This window comes from Elaeis guineensis, chromosome 16, assembly GCF_000442705.2.
Source record: "Elaeis guineensis isolate ETL-2024a chromosome 16, EG11, whole genome shotgun sequence".
NCBI classification, from domain to species: domain Eukaryota; kingdom Viridiplantae; phylum Streptophyta; class Magnoliopsida; order Arecales; family Arecaceae; genus Elaeis; species Elaeis guineensis.
The window spans coordinates 37934563-37951521 of record NC_026008.2 but is presented as its reverse complement, the minus strand read 5'-3'; the positions used below and the strand labels follow the sequence as shown (position 1 = coordinate 37951521).

General features: G+C 37.5%; 1 protein-coding gene across 1 annotated transcript; it reads right to left on the bottom strand.

Annotated features, from left to right (window-relative positions):
- Window positions 1-215: 215 nt before the first annotated feature.
- LOC105059587 (AP-2 complex subunit mu) lies at window positions 216-15537 on the bottom strand. Its single transcript, XM_010942931.4, has 13 exons — window positions 15200-15537; window positions 13997-14174; window positions 9576-9666; window positions 5570-5664; window positions 5350-5439; window positions 5225-5273; window positions 4984-5122; window positions 3919-4035; window positions 2998-3088; window positions 2784-2926; window positions 1697-1811; window positions 656-700; window positions 216-565 (listed from the first exon to the last, which is right to left on the bottom strand). The coding sequence occupies exons 1-13, from the start codon at window positions 15280-15282 to the stop codon at window positions 485-487; spliced, it is 1317 nt and encodes a 438-aa protein (XP_010941233.1). The 5' UTR covers window positions 15283-15537; the 3' UTR covers window positions 216-484.
- Window positions 15538-16959: the final 1422 nt, after the last annotated feature.

The window sequence follows — 16959 nt, the reverse complement described above, 5'->3', positions numbered from 1 at the left end:
ACCCATGTTATCTCCCATCGTTGTCAATAATCATGAAATTTTATCATCTATAGCGTAGGATGAAATTTCTGAGAAGCAGCTAAGACCCACCAACTTGAGACTAGCTTGGCGTGGCACTAGAAATTAAGTAGTTATAGTTTGTTGACTATTTAAACCAAGATTAAAGAAAATAATAACCAGCTTTGCCTGATTCACTTCAATAATCTGTAGATCACTTACAGTAAAACCTCATAATCAAAGTATTATCATTATCAAAATAAACAACCAACTATCTAACATTTACAAAACATTATACTAATTGTCCACCATAAAGAATCAGAGAACAGCAGATACAAATTGTTTGCTATAAAGAGAAAAAAAGGGAGGGGACAGAGGGGTGGGGAAGTAAAAGAGCACAAGGGGCATAGGAAATGTATCCTGATCTCAACATTGTTCAGTTGGAGAGCTTGGGGAGGCACCGAAATAGTACCATCAACCACAAATTCTAACATCTTATCTCATATGAACCAGCTTTGGTGATATAACGAACCCACTCTACGGTGTTGTATCCACTTTTCTCCCAAACCTGCAGAAATTTTGGAGAAATGAGAACTTAATTCTAGTGAGGTCCTAAAGCCACAGAAGATATCTGAAACTGCATTGGTTCCAAACATACCTTGAGAAATCGGACTCGCAATCCTGATGCAGTGAACATAGGAACCTACAAAACCAGAAATATTTCAAACATTAATTTTAAAATGTGCTAAGCAAGCGTGCAGAGACAAAAAAACACAAATAAAATCAGACCCAAAATTAGTCCAGGCAAGAAAATAGCATTATTTTGTACATTAAGCAACCTATTATGTTGCTATCAGCAAACGAAATGTTGCAATATGTTGCTGACTCATGATGGTGTAATAGAACTGGGCAAAACTACCAGTGATTCCAGAAACTAATAGCAGACTAAATAGTTCCACTTGGGCAGGGCAAGCCTTACAGCATGAATTTACATTGCAACTCCATACAGTGTAATTTTGCACAGAGCAGTGTACAGCTAACTTGGTTATGATAATTGCCAAAAAATGAAAAAAGAAAAAGAAGAAAATAGCAGAAAAAGAAAAAAATTCAAGAAAAAGAAATATCTAACAGTTAAAGCAACTCGAAAAGAAATCCTAAATATATAGACACATCTCATATACAGACTTTCTATGCCTAATTCAAGTTGAAACTCCATTTTAAGAATAACAGTTAAAGCAACTCGAAAAGAAATCCTAAATATATAGACACATCTCATATATAGACTTTCTATGCCTAATTCAAGTTGAAACTCCATTTTAAGAATAACTAACACTGTTTTATAATTATAATGGTGAAAATTCTAAACCTGGATTTGTTTCATGAAGCTCCACCATTGGATGATCTAGAAAATTTTATCCTTTTTTCGAGTGGAAAAAATTTAGTTTCATGCCACAGTATTATCTCACTTGCAATGGAATATGAAAACTGAAGGTCCATTTGTTGAATTGAGCATGACCGACTTATTGGATATGGTACAGGAAACGGTGTGAAAACAAGCCATTAATTTTAATCCATTGTGATGTGCATATGATCTATTTAATTCAGGAAACAAGAACAGGAAAAGCGTTTACTCAAGTAAAGCATACATAGCAATTTGCATTTTTATCAAAAGAATTTGCAATCAAGATTTTAGTCAAACCTGAAATTCCATTTGAATCGGAGGTCGAGTCCATGGCTTCTTTTCTGCCATTGTAGAAATCAACTCAACTTCTGCACTCATAGTTGATTCAGTTTGTCCAGGAAATTTTCGTATCCTGCATGTGGAATATTTAAAGTGTGAAGCAATTAGCAAATTCAAATCAACAATGTTTCTCTAGATTGTGCCTGTAAAATCTATTGTTATAGCTCAAATAGCACTTAATAACTACATTCTCTTTAATTTATCAAATTTGAAAAAATCCAACACCAAACATGAATTTCAACATGTCTTAAAAGAATTTGTGAGGGTAAAGCAAGGATAAGTAATTTAGAAGTTTAGCAGCAAACAAGTTTAAAATAAAGGGTCCCTGCAGATAACAACCCTACAGAAGCATCTAACAGCATTCATCATTAGATTCTCATAGAAGACAGCTCAGATTCTCCTCTACAATAAGCACTTCAACATGTGTGCATAAAGTAATGCATCAAGAAAAGCAACTAATTGGTTCTATTCAAAAATTGAATCAGCTAAATGCACTGCTCCTAGAAAGACTTTAACCTCTCGTATTCATAATTAAGAAAAGCAAAAGAAAACTGAAACTTAACAAACTAAAAGCTTAAAACTCTAATAACCATCTTCAGTTCTGATCACAGCATGCCAACAATGCTCCAATCAACATTGTGGATATAACATTTTTAAATTTGAAGGGAAGGAGAAAATGATGCTAATTTCCTCCATAAATAGGGCCTCACTATCAAAAAAGAAAAAAAAAGGTCTTTCCTTGGGAACTTCTCATGAAATCACTTCATGGATAAACTCCTAATTGTTTTGCCATCATGTGAAGCTTGCAATGCCAATCAATAGCATTTCCTCTATTAAGCAAGCAAACAGCCCACAAGCTCCATAATCTAAAGTTAAATACATCACCAAGTTTGCACTTAATGCTGATTAATGTGAACTTCAGATCAAATGTTTCCTTTTACAGAGACACCCAAATAACATATCGGGATTTTGACTAACTAAATGGAGAAAATGAGGCATTAACATTCAAAAATTATACATGTGTCACAAAATATTGAGCACTTACTTCCAAACCAAGCAATCAATTGAAGCATTATATTTGGCTCGACCTGATGTAACTTGGAAGCTTGCCTTTGCAGTTTGCTTTGGTACCGGAACCTTAACTACAACTCCTAGTGCAAACATTTTTGCACCAAAGACACTCTTCACCTGCAGAATAATGTAAACGAGGTAAATATGAGCATGAGAAATAGGCATCTATCATAACATTGATGACAAACCTTGACATTCACTTCCATGCGTGTCCTTCCCAATTCTTTGATTGTCGGCAACACTCGGAATGGGAGATTTACACCCTCAGTAATACGGTACCTAAAAATACAGAATATTACCATTGGAATAAGAAAGAGGAAGCAATCAATCTTCATGTATTTTGGCTATGGCACTTCTTTGACATTGTTAGGTTACGTAAATGCATGAAAATGTGAAGTCATGAATAAGGAATGTGATTAAGATAAAGACAAGGCATATAACCTCTAGTAGTGTACCATATTTGTTCTTCAATTCACTTAGTTTAGACATAGGGGAAAAGGCATTGCTACATACCAGACATAATAATGCTAGAAGTTATGCTAAACAAGATGATGAGTGAATAGAGTGAATTGTACATTTAAAAATAAGGAAATATGGATTAAAGGTAGTTATATGTAACACATTGACCAAGCCAAAGAAGTTGGAGCATGAGGTAAGAACAGGATCAAACTAAGATCTGTGTGCAGCAATTCTATAAAATCAAATTTAGAGCAAAAGGTGCTTAATTTAGCTTTTGATTTGATAACACGAACTAATATTAATTTCAGAAAGTGGCTCTGGTAACCAAGAACGATAGTTTCCTTCGAGCAAGCAAACCACAAATAAAACTTTTGTTGTAACATATGCCAGTACAATTCTATAAACATTTTTTGTTGTGTCAAGAATTCTAGAGATTTTTTCTGTAATTAAATCCTAAAATCAATTTCTTGAATAACTAACTTTGACCACAAAGGAAAGCAACATCACAGATATCAAATATCAACACAAGTCATGCACAAATATGGCAAAAAGTAAATGGCTTTGATGGGCTTCATCGCAAGAAACAGAAAATGGCATTATATTTCACAACTTAGAAGAAAGGTGGCATAAGGAAAATGCAGTATGATTACTTCATCAATTCAAATTCACCATCAGGAGGCACGAAACTGACTGTCTTTTCTGAGTTGAATCTTGTCAGGTTTACACACTGATGAAAGGTAACGTCATCGAGTTCGATGGTCTTTCCACTGAGTAAGAAGAAAAAAAGACGCCAAATTAAGTTATCAGCAATGCTAGAAAGGTCTATGTGCCAAATACTTAAACAACAATTTCAACATACTAAAAATAAGTTTTATTTGAGATCAACTGATGATTCAATGTAAGAGAAACTTTTTGTAGATTATTTAAAGACTGCAAGAACAATGCAAATTGCGAAGGCAAGAGCATACTTCATAATATAAATTTCATAAAATGAACAGCCTTTTAGTTCCACACTTCATTCTATCACTTGACCTGACAAATAAACTTACCGTATGACCATTTGGCTTGGTGGTGGAGAGAAGAAATTGGAGAGGAAAAAACCTAACTGTTTGGGGCCATACTTACTAAACCTTCTTAAGCACTATATCACTGTTACATCAGCCTACTAACTTTCCATTGGCATAAATTTAGGTATTTAAAACTCCACTTTCCAAATCTTATACAGAAATACAAAACACTCTCTTTAGTAGCATCCACTCAGAATTTCACTGTGAATGCCCATACTGTCATGGCAACATCTAGCAGACAAAAACTTGAAAGCTGGTTTTAAAAAATAAAAAATAAAAAAACTTCCCAGAACTATTTTCTGAGCAAGTAAATCCATATAATACAAACAATCTGAACCAAGGAAATCACGAGATGTATATAAATTTACAAAGTTTTTTCTTTGGAAGGACATGAAAGGGCTATTTAGTTGTTTGTGAAGTCCATTAAAACAACAATCATAAAACATGATTTTTTTGGAAAACAGTATGAAAACAAGGGTAGACCTGAAAGGTCCTTTTTTAGATTGACATGCCAATATTTACAAAATCATTTATATGGCAAATAACCAAACAAGTGCTTTTATAAATTTCATTCAGTCTGGGTTTTGTCTAAAAATATTTTAGTAAAAATCTGACAACCAAGCAGCCCTAAAATGTTTATGAGCATACCTTTTAGCTGGCCTGGACTTGAGCTGTGATTCCTTTTCAAGTCCAATTTTGTCATTTAAGCCTAGTTTTAGATCAGGCATCCCAGAGAGGAAGCATTTCATGAGAATCTTTCCAGTCACATCACAACGCAGAACACTCCCTAAATAACCATCAAATACACCGAAGAGGGATAAGTTTATTAATAAAAAATATATTTCTGTATAACAACATAAATCAGGAGTTAGTGCTTTTCACTGTTCACCTTTAGAAGACATAAGAAGATTAACACTTTCCACAATGTCCAAGAAAACCTGAAATGTACTAGCTTGAGAAAATGTGTCTTTGTTATACAAAGCTCACAGCAAGAAGGTATAAAATAAGAGTCACCTCATTCTTCTTATATACAAGACCCTCACGTCTCCAACCAACAGCACCTGTAACTTGTAGTGTTGCATTTGGGACTGGCTTTTCTGATGGCTATAAACATAGAAAGATAGGGAAATTATAATAAACTTTACCTTCAAAATCATATCAAAGCGGTAAAGAACACTATCTACGTACACAAGGAGATCAATTCAACCACATAAATTGAATTTTGACATCTGACCTTAGATGAAAATGGAGAACGAACCCCTTCTTGAGTAATGTAAAGCTTCAAAATTTCAGGTGAAAGATTTTGGGGATAACCAAAATCCATAATTTCTGCAGATTAAGTTGGGGACATAAAATACATAAATACTTCGTATTTCTAAAATCAACTGATATCAGTAGTAAGAGTTCGAGCATTTTATCTAGAAGCAAGCAAAGATGAAAAAAAACATTTAAGAAAATAAAGAAAGAAAAAGACAGCAATATGCCTAAAGTCAATCACAGGTAACTATCTGAATATAGATTTCTAAAATTATAATGGCACGATCATTACTTTCAGGGAAAATAATTATCATGACATGATGATGACACTATGTTCAGCACACTTCCAGAAAATTCATGAGCAGATTGACTAAAAAGTAAGACCAGTTTCAGCCTCTATTTACTTTAGTAAAGAATCAGCCTAATGTTTTAAGTAACCATTACATGTGCTAAATATTGCTGACAGTTCTACAACTTTTGATAGAATTAGGCATGTACATAACTAGTGATCTTAAGCAGAAGAAATTGGACCTAATTAATTAAACCCCTGAGTGGCTGACAAATGCTCAAGGGATTGTCCTCCTATCCACTTTAACCAATAACATTATGACAAGGGAGAGGTACAAAGTCTGATGAAATGAACCATGCCCCTATTTTCTCACCTTGTTTCCTTTCTTCTGTCTCCTGTTACTATCTTCTTTTTGCATTCCCTCAATTCTTTCAACTGGAGAACCTTTCTTAAAGTTCCCATTATTAGAGGTCATAAGCCATAAATTAAAACAGCATGTGTTGAAACTATACGCCAGTGTTTGAGACCTTAAGGCTGACCAAGATACCAAAACACAATCCAGTCTATCTACTACAAACTTTCTTCTGAATGCATGGTTCTCATCTTCTCCACTTTTCTCTATTTAGATTACTAGAATGCATCTGTTAACTAATCAAAAGAGCCTGGAATCTCATTCCAAAAATGTGCAACAGCTTCTGGTTTAATGGTGTGAGAACCAGTAGAATCATGTTCCCTGGGCTGAGAAGTCCTACACACTTAAACTCAGCAAGCAAATGTTCATGTTGCTGTGTCTTTGTTCGCATAAGCAGTTTTTTATTGAAATTCTAGTACCCAGAACAGAAATGTTGCACATATGCTGTAGGGTTGACCAAATCACATCATGTTAATCTCTCAGATAATAGAAACAGTAAGGCTCTAACACCAAGCTTCTTTCTAGATCATTGTGGGAGAAGAAACCTTTTATTACTTGAAAACTTGCCATGCTTTTTTGTCCAAAATGGTCTGGGGTCATTCAGTTGTGGAAAGCAATCCAGCAGTTTTCTTGTTTAATTAACAAAGTAAAACAACAAACTTTGTTGGATTGTTTAATAATAGACTTAATGGGTGGTTACTTCCTTATTAGACTAACCATATCAAAATTATCTTCAATGGGCTAAGTACATGAAAATCTTCTTGACCATGAAGCAAGTATACAATGGAGTTGATATTACCAACATTTTAATAGGTAGTTGCAGAATGTGCACGGCCAAATGACCACATAATGATCAAGTAGAAAACAGATGCCTAGGTGGATAGTATTTAAAGTAAAAGACCAAAAGTAGAAAGGAACAAAGAAATGAAAGGAAAAAGTTATTAAGCAAACATTTTGCATTTACTTGAACCTTATTTAATGTAATATTACATGTTAATTAGTAATATTATAAATTTTCGCTGAAAGTATGCAGTGTATTAATTAAACATTCATAAAACATGCTCACTCATTTGATTAAATGCAACAACTCTTCCAAATGATAATTAATATATTAAAAGATCAAGGATTAGTGGAACTTGCCACCAAGTAAGGTGTTTGGGCACTAATGCAGAAGAGATAGGTTTATGATCCAGTGGTCTAAGACACCTAATATGCTTGTCTGCCCCAAACTAAGTCCAAACCTGACCTCATGCATTGCCTGATTGCCTAGGCAACCAATAGGTGACCAGCAAATAAAGGTTGTCTGATAGGGTGGGCCCTTTAAGAGGGATGGCTAGGTAACAGTCCAAGCCTAGGCAGACCAATCAACCACTTTCTATGATGGTACATATCACAATGATAGTAAAAAAGTTGAATGAATCAAGGCAAACTACCAAGTCATGCCACTGCATTGGAGTTTGGAACAATAGGGAACTCAGCTGTGATAACATCATGTTCTGTGGGGGCACCCAAAGAAGTATCAAGAGCCCTAGGCTATATGCACTCTGCAATCTAGATGTATTTTTTATTGACAGCATTTTAGTTAATCTCAAACCATTATAAACAACTTTGGTCAAATATAATTTCCTTAATATGCCATTTAAAAACATAAAAACATCCTCAAGCAGGATGAGTTAAGATGAGAATGGACCTGATTTAGCATTGTTTTGGATAAGTCTTCAGATCAGACCACCGGAGTTTTGGATACTCTTGATCCGGTGACATTCCTAGGGGTGAGGCTTGTTGACAAACTCTTACAGTTTTGACAACAAATATTTACAGTCTTGTCCCAATATCAACCTCTAGAACCCTTAGGTTACTAATCACTAAGCTGGGACCACTACCATGGATCAAATCTACATTTCCTGACTTCTTGTTTCCTTCACCACTCACAATCACCATGATGAACCTACATATTACAACTATCTGATACCACCCAATCCTTTCATTGTTGGTTGTCAATGGTACCTCCTATTGATTGTCATATTACCTTCTAAAACAAATGCAACCAATAACAAAACTTTAGTCTTACCTCACAACTGTCATTTCTTCATTCTTTAATCAGTCAATGCCACAATGGTCTGAGATCTTAATTGTTGAGGGAATCAACAGACATCACCACTGGAACCAGTACTCACAGACTGTGATCTACCACAAATTACTCCAATTTCCATAAATTACTACAACTAAATAGCGATCATCAATAATCAACTACTGACCACACCGTCCATTATAGCTTACTGCAACCACTCGCATAAATAGCACCAACTGATCCGCCTAACAGATCCACCCTTACCATGGCAACCTCAGCCATCCACAGATGAAGTCTGTCTCAAGTCAAAAAGACCACTAATTATGACCACGATGACAACAAACTCAATTTGACTGCAATAGCAAAAGCAGCACCCAACCATGCCTGCTTAAAGAATATTATATATTATTCTCTTGGAGTCTTTTTTCTATGTTGAGACAACCCTAAATTTAAGCTACAGATCTTAGAGGGAGGAGGAATGCAGTTTTTCTGAAAAAATGTAAATGTTATACAAAGTGCTGATAATAATAAACATTCATCCTACCAACACCTAGCAAACATGCAAATGCCAGTCCTGCACCAGGATCGAAAATGTGGAACATCGACATCAAGTTGACAGCTAGTCATAAAAGGCATGTCAAGCTATAAAAGGAGTCCTTAAACATAGTAACATGTTCAGCTGCAATATAGTTATTTCCATGCACTTAAGAAGATTGGATCACACAAAGATCATAAACTCATGAAATCTTTTTAGCAACATACAGTTAAGGACACATACAGATAAAGATATGTGATTGATCACACGGATGGTGCAAGATATTAAAGCATTGCATGGACACTTATCAAATCATAAGGCATTTCATGGAAAGATGATGACGACATGTTACACACTGATTTACTACATGGACCAATATATTACGGTAGGTAGCCGTCAGTTAGGAAGCCCAATTATCTGACACAGGCACAGGAAATACCTGCAGAAAACTATAGTCACTTAATGTGCAGCACAGTTGTGACAAAAAAGTGTTAATACATTTAATCATGAGTTCAACCAGAAAAATTGACAAAATTTCTCCTCTAATAATTGGTTAAATCATACACTTATCTTCAAGTAAAACTGCTTAAAATTCAATAATGTAACAGTATAGCTAACGGAAGATACCAGGATGAAACCATGACAACAAAGAGAATAACATGGTTTGGATGCATACCATCAAGAAGCTCATAGATCAGAACAAAATTATTCCTGATGGCATCTTCATCAAATGCCCCACCAAAATAAGATTTAAACAATGCAACCGCCTGTCATAAGTCAACAATGCTTATTACTAATGAAACAACATTATTATGAAACTAACATGAGCAAATTTTGGCTAGTTCTGTTCGCAATTGCATATGCAGTATAGTTGCTGCTGGCAGTTTTTCAGATTAAGGTAGAGACTAGAGATACTGCTTGCTAGCTTTAGATCAACTTCTTCAGTACAAAGCTACTTAAGGAGGAAAAAAAGGGTCATAAGTACAACACTGTGAGATGGCAAAGACTCTGAAACAGTTTAGTCAAAAGATACATAAAAGCAGCACTAGAACAGGAATGAAATTAGGGCAGGATCTTGAATAAAAAATGATAAATCTAACATAGAACAGTTGCAGGAAATGAGAAAGATGGTCCTCAGATAGGTAATTAAGTATTAATTATTCAAATATACTAGTTGCAGTAAATCCCCTTAAACATGCCATTATAGCGGAGGCAGCAGTAGAAATCAACAATATATATATATGAAAATAATAGTAGGATTTCCTCTTAAGAGAAGTTTAACATTGTCTTTAATTGGGAGGTCCAGATGAACTAGATACAAGGATCCTAAGTTCAGTTTATCCACAGGCTCTTGTTTCCTCTTCCACATATGTTCATTCCATTGAACTGTTTTTAGGCAAATGCATGACAACTCCTTTTCACCCTCTCTACTTGTCACAGCCTATTCCATGCACTGCTTGCACTTACCATATAATTGAATAAAAGGAGTCTTGGTTTCCTTGACCCATATTCATCTCAAGCTCACCAAGCCTGCTTTTTGACAAGTCCATGAGCACCACCCCTATCTACCTCTAATCCAACCTAAGGTCCTGGACTAAGAATCTATGGTAATATGCACTGGATTAATGGCTCTTTTAAGCTGGCAAAAGATATTTAAAGAAGGATTGTGCCTTTTGCAACCAATCAGTCCCAAAGGCCACTGCAGCTCTTCATCACCCTGAGTTACCCATTAAATAGCTATCTATGGAAAAAATTGAATATGATATAATGAATAATGATTCATGAACTAGGTTCACAAAAATTTCAGAATCGCAAACTAGGTTCAAGAGGATTTAAGAATCAGTTTTTATTTCTTCTTTTCATTGAAATGATATCAAGCAATTATGAGGACCCAAATATTAGTTTTATTGCAGCAATTAGGCTCTCTCTATTCTTCCATATAAAAATTGAAGAGTTGTTTACCGATCAGATAATGAATGGAACACGCATTTTGTTTTTTCCACATTCTTGTGAGAGAGAAATAAAGTATTACAATTCTTTCTTTCTCCATCTTAGAGCTGTATGAAAAAATCATGAGGACATGTGTACTCATTTCCTTTCGTAGCTCAAACAACAACAATCACAACAGTTTTGGTATGTCAAAATAACACCTATGGCAGCTCCATTTGATAATAGATTGTATAGAAGTTTTTTTAGACGTATAACAATTTTATTCCAACGTTATGTGCCCCTACAACAACAAAATAATGGCCATTATATCACAGCAGTAAGATCAAATACACATGCATGATAGTTCAACAGTTCATAACTGTTTCAGGCCATGCTATCATGCAACGAAAAGAAATCGTTAAGATCATGGTTTCCACTAGGTTCTCTTTTCATTGAAAGAAAAGGTTTTTTCCCATGGTTCTTCTAAAATAAGAAACAAAACATTTTTACAAGTAAGCTATTACCTGATCAAATCAAGTATGCATAAATACTTATCTTCCAACATATGTTTGTAGAATTTCTTACTTGTTGCCTCTACATACATTTCTACATGCAAATGTAGTAGCTGTAGTAAGAACTTTTAGGATCCTATTTCTCTAGTAGAATGAAGTAACAACAAACAGACAGTCATTTTATCAACACAAGCAAAAAATTCCAATTATTCAGGAAAAATTATTTAGCATATTCAGATAAATTTCAGTGACATGATATTTACTGTTTTTTGAATATTGTCTGATATTAGATAAATAACAATACAAGCAAAGAAGACTGAGGCAATATAGACCAAGAATTTCAATGCAAGTATACCAATCTGTATCACATGGTGTGGTGGTACAAGCAGGATACAAGGGACAGCAAAATTGTTTTGTGTAGCAAGGATTTAAGTATTGGCCTATACTAGTCCATACCCAGGATATTCATACTGTACAGGTAGAAACTGGTACTCAATATGCCCTCCCCTACCGAGTGTCAATACCAAGGGATGTACATACTGATACTCAATAAAGTGTTTACTGGTCACACACCTATACGAATCCTAAAACCTATACTTGAAACTTTGCCATGTCTACCAATATTTAAACATGTTGGTAAATGCCATCTGGCATATTCCAAAATGAATCAATATGGCCTAATGCAAACCCCTTTTACATTGTCACGAGCCTAGACAACTAGTTGGGCACATGGCAAGCATGACATGACATGTTTCCATACCGTGCTATCTCATGACTAACATAAGTGTGCCACATTGCACTCAATCATTCACATATATTATAGACCACACAGTATTCAATCACTGACAAAGATTATAGATCAATTCAGATTAAGGTTTTAAATTCTATGGGATGGGACTGTTCCGATTTTTTCGTGGAACGAGATGCGTAGCCATCCCGTCCCATCCCAACACCTGGGACAGAAGATGTCCCAAGACGTCCCGATCAAGACGCTGGGATGCTAGCAGGACGGCCTGTCCCAACATATGGGATGGTACGCCATCCCGAGATGTCTTGCTGGGACCTGAATCCCTAATTCAGATCCAACCCTACTCACCTGCTCTTAAGAATGCATTAGCATATCATGACACTAGTCAATTTGCAACTTACGACACCCTCTAATAAAATGCAACTTTCTTTATAAAAATAAAATGCCAGTTTTTGTGTGCAAGCTTAAAAAGCCTACTTGATGGTGTTTGTGGGATCCCCCTTCTAACACTCTCTTACATTAAGCATGATTACAGATACAAGAAAAATCTTAGCTTCTGCAGCCTTAACCATTGTCCCACAAGCTTCAAAGCATTCATATAACTGCTCCACGTAATGGAGGTACTTCATTGTATTAGATGCTAGAACTCCAACCATGATTCAAAATATGATAGCTTTCATACCATTGATGAGGAAAGATAAAAATATGTCCATTGTGTGAGTGCTTTAAAATCTTCAAGATTTTCCCATGATGCAAAATAACAGCCTATTGGCACCACAGTTCTTGCACACAACACATAAATGATGGCATAAAATTTCTAGAGATTTCTCATGGCATATAGCTGGAAAATGTATCATTCCCTAGTGCAGTACAAGAAAAAGTTCTACTTAAAAGAATTAGGACCTTCCCAAGAACCTAAAAGGCAACGCACCATGGTGCCAGATGATATTGTTCATGAAATGCCCCTTAATGATGTTTTTGAAGTAACCATAACCCAAATATGTTGTGAAATACATGAAAGCATCATTTTCAGCTAAACATCAGATTTAAACAATCCTACAGCTCCAAACTACCGATTAAGACCCTTAAACCAGATGTTTCACAAAATGTTGTTAGATGCACATTCACAAATATATAATATTGTGATATCCTCATATTGGGAAACCATCCAAAGTCTTCAAAACTTTTCCACAAGAGTTGTCTCTCAGGCCTTTGATTGACCCAACAGAAAAACACCTCCAGGCCAGGCAATGACTTCCATTCGTACGTTCCCTCGCATTAATTCTTTTTCATATTTCAACTAATAAGCATCCATTACAAATACTCCCTCTTATGACTTAATTTTCTAAAGCCATGTAAAAGAATAGGTAATTCCTTCCCTTCAGCCTCAATGCATCCAATCCTGTACTTCTATTAATATTCTAAAAGTCTCATCTAATGATTAGCTGTCCCAACCTCAATGTTTGTAATCCACGTAAGTTTATAAGAAGAATTGAAATGTTTTAAATTCATCATCAAAAGGAAAAGATTGTAAAATTCTTTCACACAGACAACATGATCCATGGCAAACCTGTCTCACCAAGAACACTTGCTGTGATGCTTCGGTGAATTCTTTGTCCTTATCTTTTAAAAAATACAATGGTAAAAATTAACCATAAGGAGTGCAACACATAAAACCTAGTCACTAATATAACAGTCTTGCAAGCAGAAATTTGAATGGAACTTACTATGTAAAATCTAAGCATGCTAGTATCATAAAATATAATATGTGCATATCTACCTGTGTTTGTGTGTGTGTGCCTGCGCAGGGGGTAAGCATGCATGCATGTGACCAATCATATAAATAGATAGAGGAGGACAGGAGTAGCAGCACTTTGAAATGGAAAACAGACACTAGATAATGCATACCTCAACAACGAACTTGAAAGCACAAGCAACATTGGCATTGCTGCTAACAACAATCACAATGTACACATTGCTGATTCTCATGTAAAGGAAAGAACAACCTCCAATTTGCCGAACAGGACAAGTACCAAGTTCTTTTGTCTGCATTATATGCGTTCGGAATGCATCCACCATATTGCCACTGGATATGCCACAATTTTAGAGAAACATGCATGTCATTACAAGAAAACAAGCAGCATAGGTAATTGTGACACATTATGATACCTTTTTTTTTTTTTTTTTTTTTTTTTTTTAAATCTCTACCAGAAAGAAATGATGGAAGAAGAATACAGATGATTGTTAATGCAGGTCTTTAAGAGATATACTGCACGTACAAATGGTAGACCAATTAAAATGAACCAAGTCAGAAGAATCAAATTGTTTGCAAATTAAACTTAGAAATTTGAGAACGTTAAGGATGGAACAGAAATCAAGGAATGTGGCAAATTCAGGGCATCTTAGCTTTATACTTCTATCATTATTACGATTCATTCTTGAAATATAGATTTACAAGGTTGGATAAGGCGAACCAAGAGACAGGTAGTCGACAGGTTTTCCCTTTGGCTTTCTTTTTTTCCATCTCTTTAGTCCCTCTATATGAAGGCTTCTTTGCAAGAGACACCATACTAAATACAACTTCCGACCAAAGCCTTAATGGAAATTATAAAATTAGGAGATGAATAAATTGTTTCCATTAATGCTAATGAAAATTCAAGAGCGTCACTCTATAAATTCTAGACATGGTAAGAACAACACGCAGTGCACATCAACTCATCAGATTTTTTCCCTTTAGCATGCTTTCATTGTGTCAATATGATCACAATGGCAAGCGATTGAAATGTAGTAATTTAATTATAAAAGGCAATTATAAAATGTGGTAAATTAATTTATAATAAACAAAAAAGGTCATTTTCCCTCCCATCCCCCCGCCTCCCCTTTCAATCGTAGTTCACCAAAAGCAAAGTGTGGTTTAGAACCAATAAATCCGATGCTTAAAAATTCTCATTCTAGCCTCAAATAATTCAGCAGATCACTCAGCATTCTTGCAAAAGAAAAACATGATTTTACTGTAGAACACATATCGTGACGCCCAAATTTCGTTATTACATAGAGATATCAAACAAAACTTCGATTTCGTAAACTCTAGCCGACAGGAAGTGCTCTCACCCGACGTCATCGCGGTAGAGGCGGTTGATGAGGACATCCCCACGAAGATTAAGGAAGTATATGGCAGACGCCGCCACAGGCATCTCTTCTTAGGCCCAAATTCCAGCACCGAGACGAAGGGCGGGCTCAGGAACCCCAGATCACCGCGATTAGATAGCCCTATCTCCAAAGCGAAGGGTGGGGGTCAAAGGGATGGCAGTCCCCGGAGGAAGATGAGATGATTCCCTTCTCCGGTAGCGAGAAACCGAGATCTCAGATCTAGGGTTTCAAAGATCGAGCTAGCGTTTTCGCGACGCGAGCTGGAGACAGAATGGACTGGGTCTTGGGGGTTGAACCGTGGAAGTCGATCGGAGCTCGGACGTCCCCTTCAAGACGTTCCCCTCGCTAGCCTCTCCTGCTCTCACGCACGTGCGTCGTGGACCATCGTGAGAGACGCACGTGACAGTGGGAGGAGGAGGGCGAGCCGCAGGCACGTGCAAATGGAACCGATCCCCAACGCTTGCAACAAAATTGCCAGTTGCCAGGATATTAAGGTAAGGAGAACATGATTACAGTTTACACCTGGGATACACCAGTTTTATATGCAATATTAATTCAATAAGTGGCTGCGATATTAATGTTTCAACAAACACGAGTGTTGTAGCCAATCCCCTCATCGTCTGATCACCGAGAATAAGCGCCTGCAAAAGAAAGTCCATGCTGATCGGAGACAGCTCCGACGGAAATCCTCCGACGGTCAAGTCAGAGAGGAGACTGGGCAACAGTGAAAAGGAGACAAGGAGCTCTACGGGGAGAGAGAGAGGGGGGGCAAGCCTGAGCGTTTTTTCGGAGGAGTCCCTCAAGCACTGTTGCCTTCCTCGATTTATAGTTGGAGATGGTATGGCCTCGCCGTCAGTGACGTAGATAACTAGAGAGTTGTCAAATCATCGGAAGTTGTCACATCGTTGACAAAGTTGACAGGTCCTATGAATTAATTCTCGTCCTTAGCAGGACAACGCCCCAGGCTTCTTGGCAGGGTAATGCCCCCTGGCGTTCGTGCGGCGTTTACTTGATGGGACTGCAACCCACGCCGCTCATCCGGCATCTAGGAGGGCCTATAGAGGTGGGATGTCAGCCATCCAAACTGATAGTGAGTCGTCGGCGTCCCATCCGATGGAAAGTCGGTGACGGGGGGTCGGCCCTCAGGCGATCGGAGGCGACGTGGGGCCGCTAGGCCGATCCGCTCCGATCGGGGCACAATCGGTAGTTGCTGTCGGTGTCGCCCGCCGTCGGTCGGGAGGAGTCGATCGGCCGGATGGAGTCGGTCGGTCGAACGGAGTCGATCGATCGGATGGAGTCGGTCGGCCGAACGGAGTCGGTCGGCCGAACGGAGTCGGTCGGTCGGATGGAGTCGGTCGGTATATCCCAACAGTTGCCCTCCTACTCCCGAGCCTGATGTCGCATCGGTCCGCGTCTCCACGCGGGTAGGACGTTGGGCGAAAGGAGTGGATTCCTTGCTGCATCCTGGACCGAGTTTGCTGACCTCACCGACGGATGATCCGGGCAAGTCGATGTCAGGTGTCCCGTTGTTCGATGACGCAACGTCAAACAATCCGGTGTCAGGCGATCGGGTGTCAGACGATCCGGTGTCAGGCGATCGGGTGTCAGGCGATCGAGTGTCCGGCACCTTTTGGAGAACGCAAACCGCCATCCGGCACCGGTTCTGGGAGCGTGGGTCGCTGTCAGGCATCCCATCGGGGACGCGAATCGCCGCGGGCAAT

What these genes read in the sequence shown, in the direction of transcription:
- LOC105059587 (XM_010942931.4), bottom strand. Translation starts at nt 15,282, where the DNA reads ATGCCTGTGGCGGCGTCTGCCATATACTTCCTTAATCTTCGTGGGGAT. An exon ending in CGATTCAAATGGAATTTCAG is followed by an intron (nt 701 to 1,696) that starts GTTTGACTAAAA and finishes CTGGTTTTGTAG; the next exon opens with GTTCCTATGTTCACTGCATC. An exon ending in TGCGAGTCCGATTTCTCAAG is followed by an intron (nt 566 to 655) that starts GTATGTTTGGAA and finishes AAATTTCTGCAG; the next exon opens with GTTTGGGAGAAAAGTGGATA.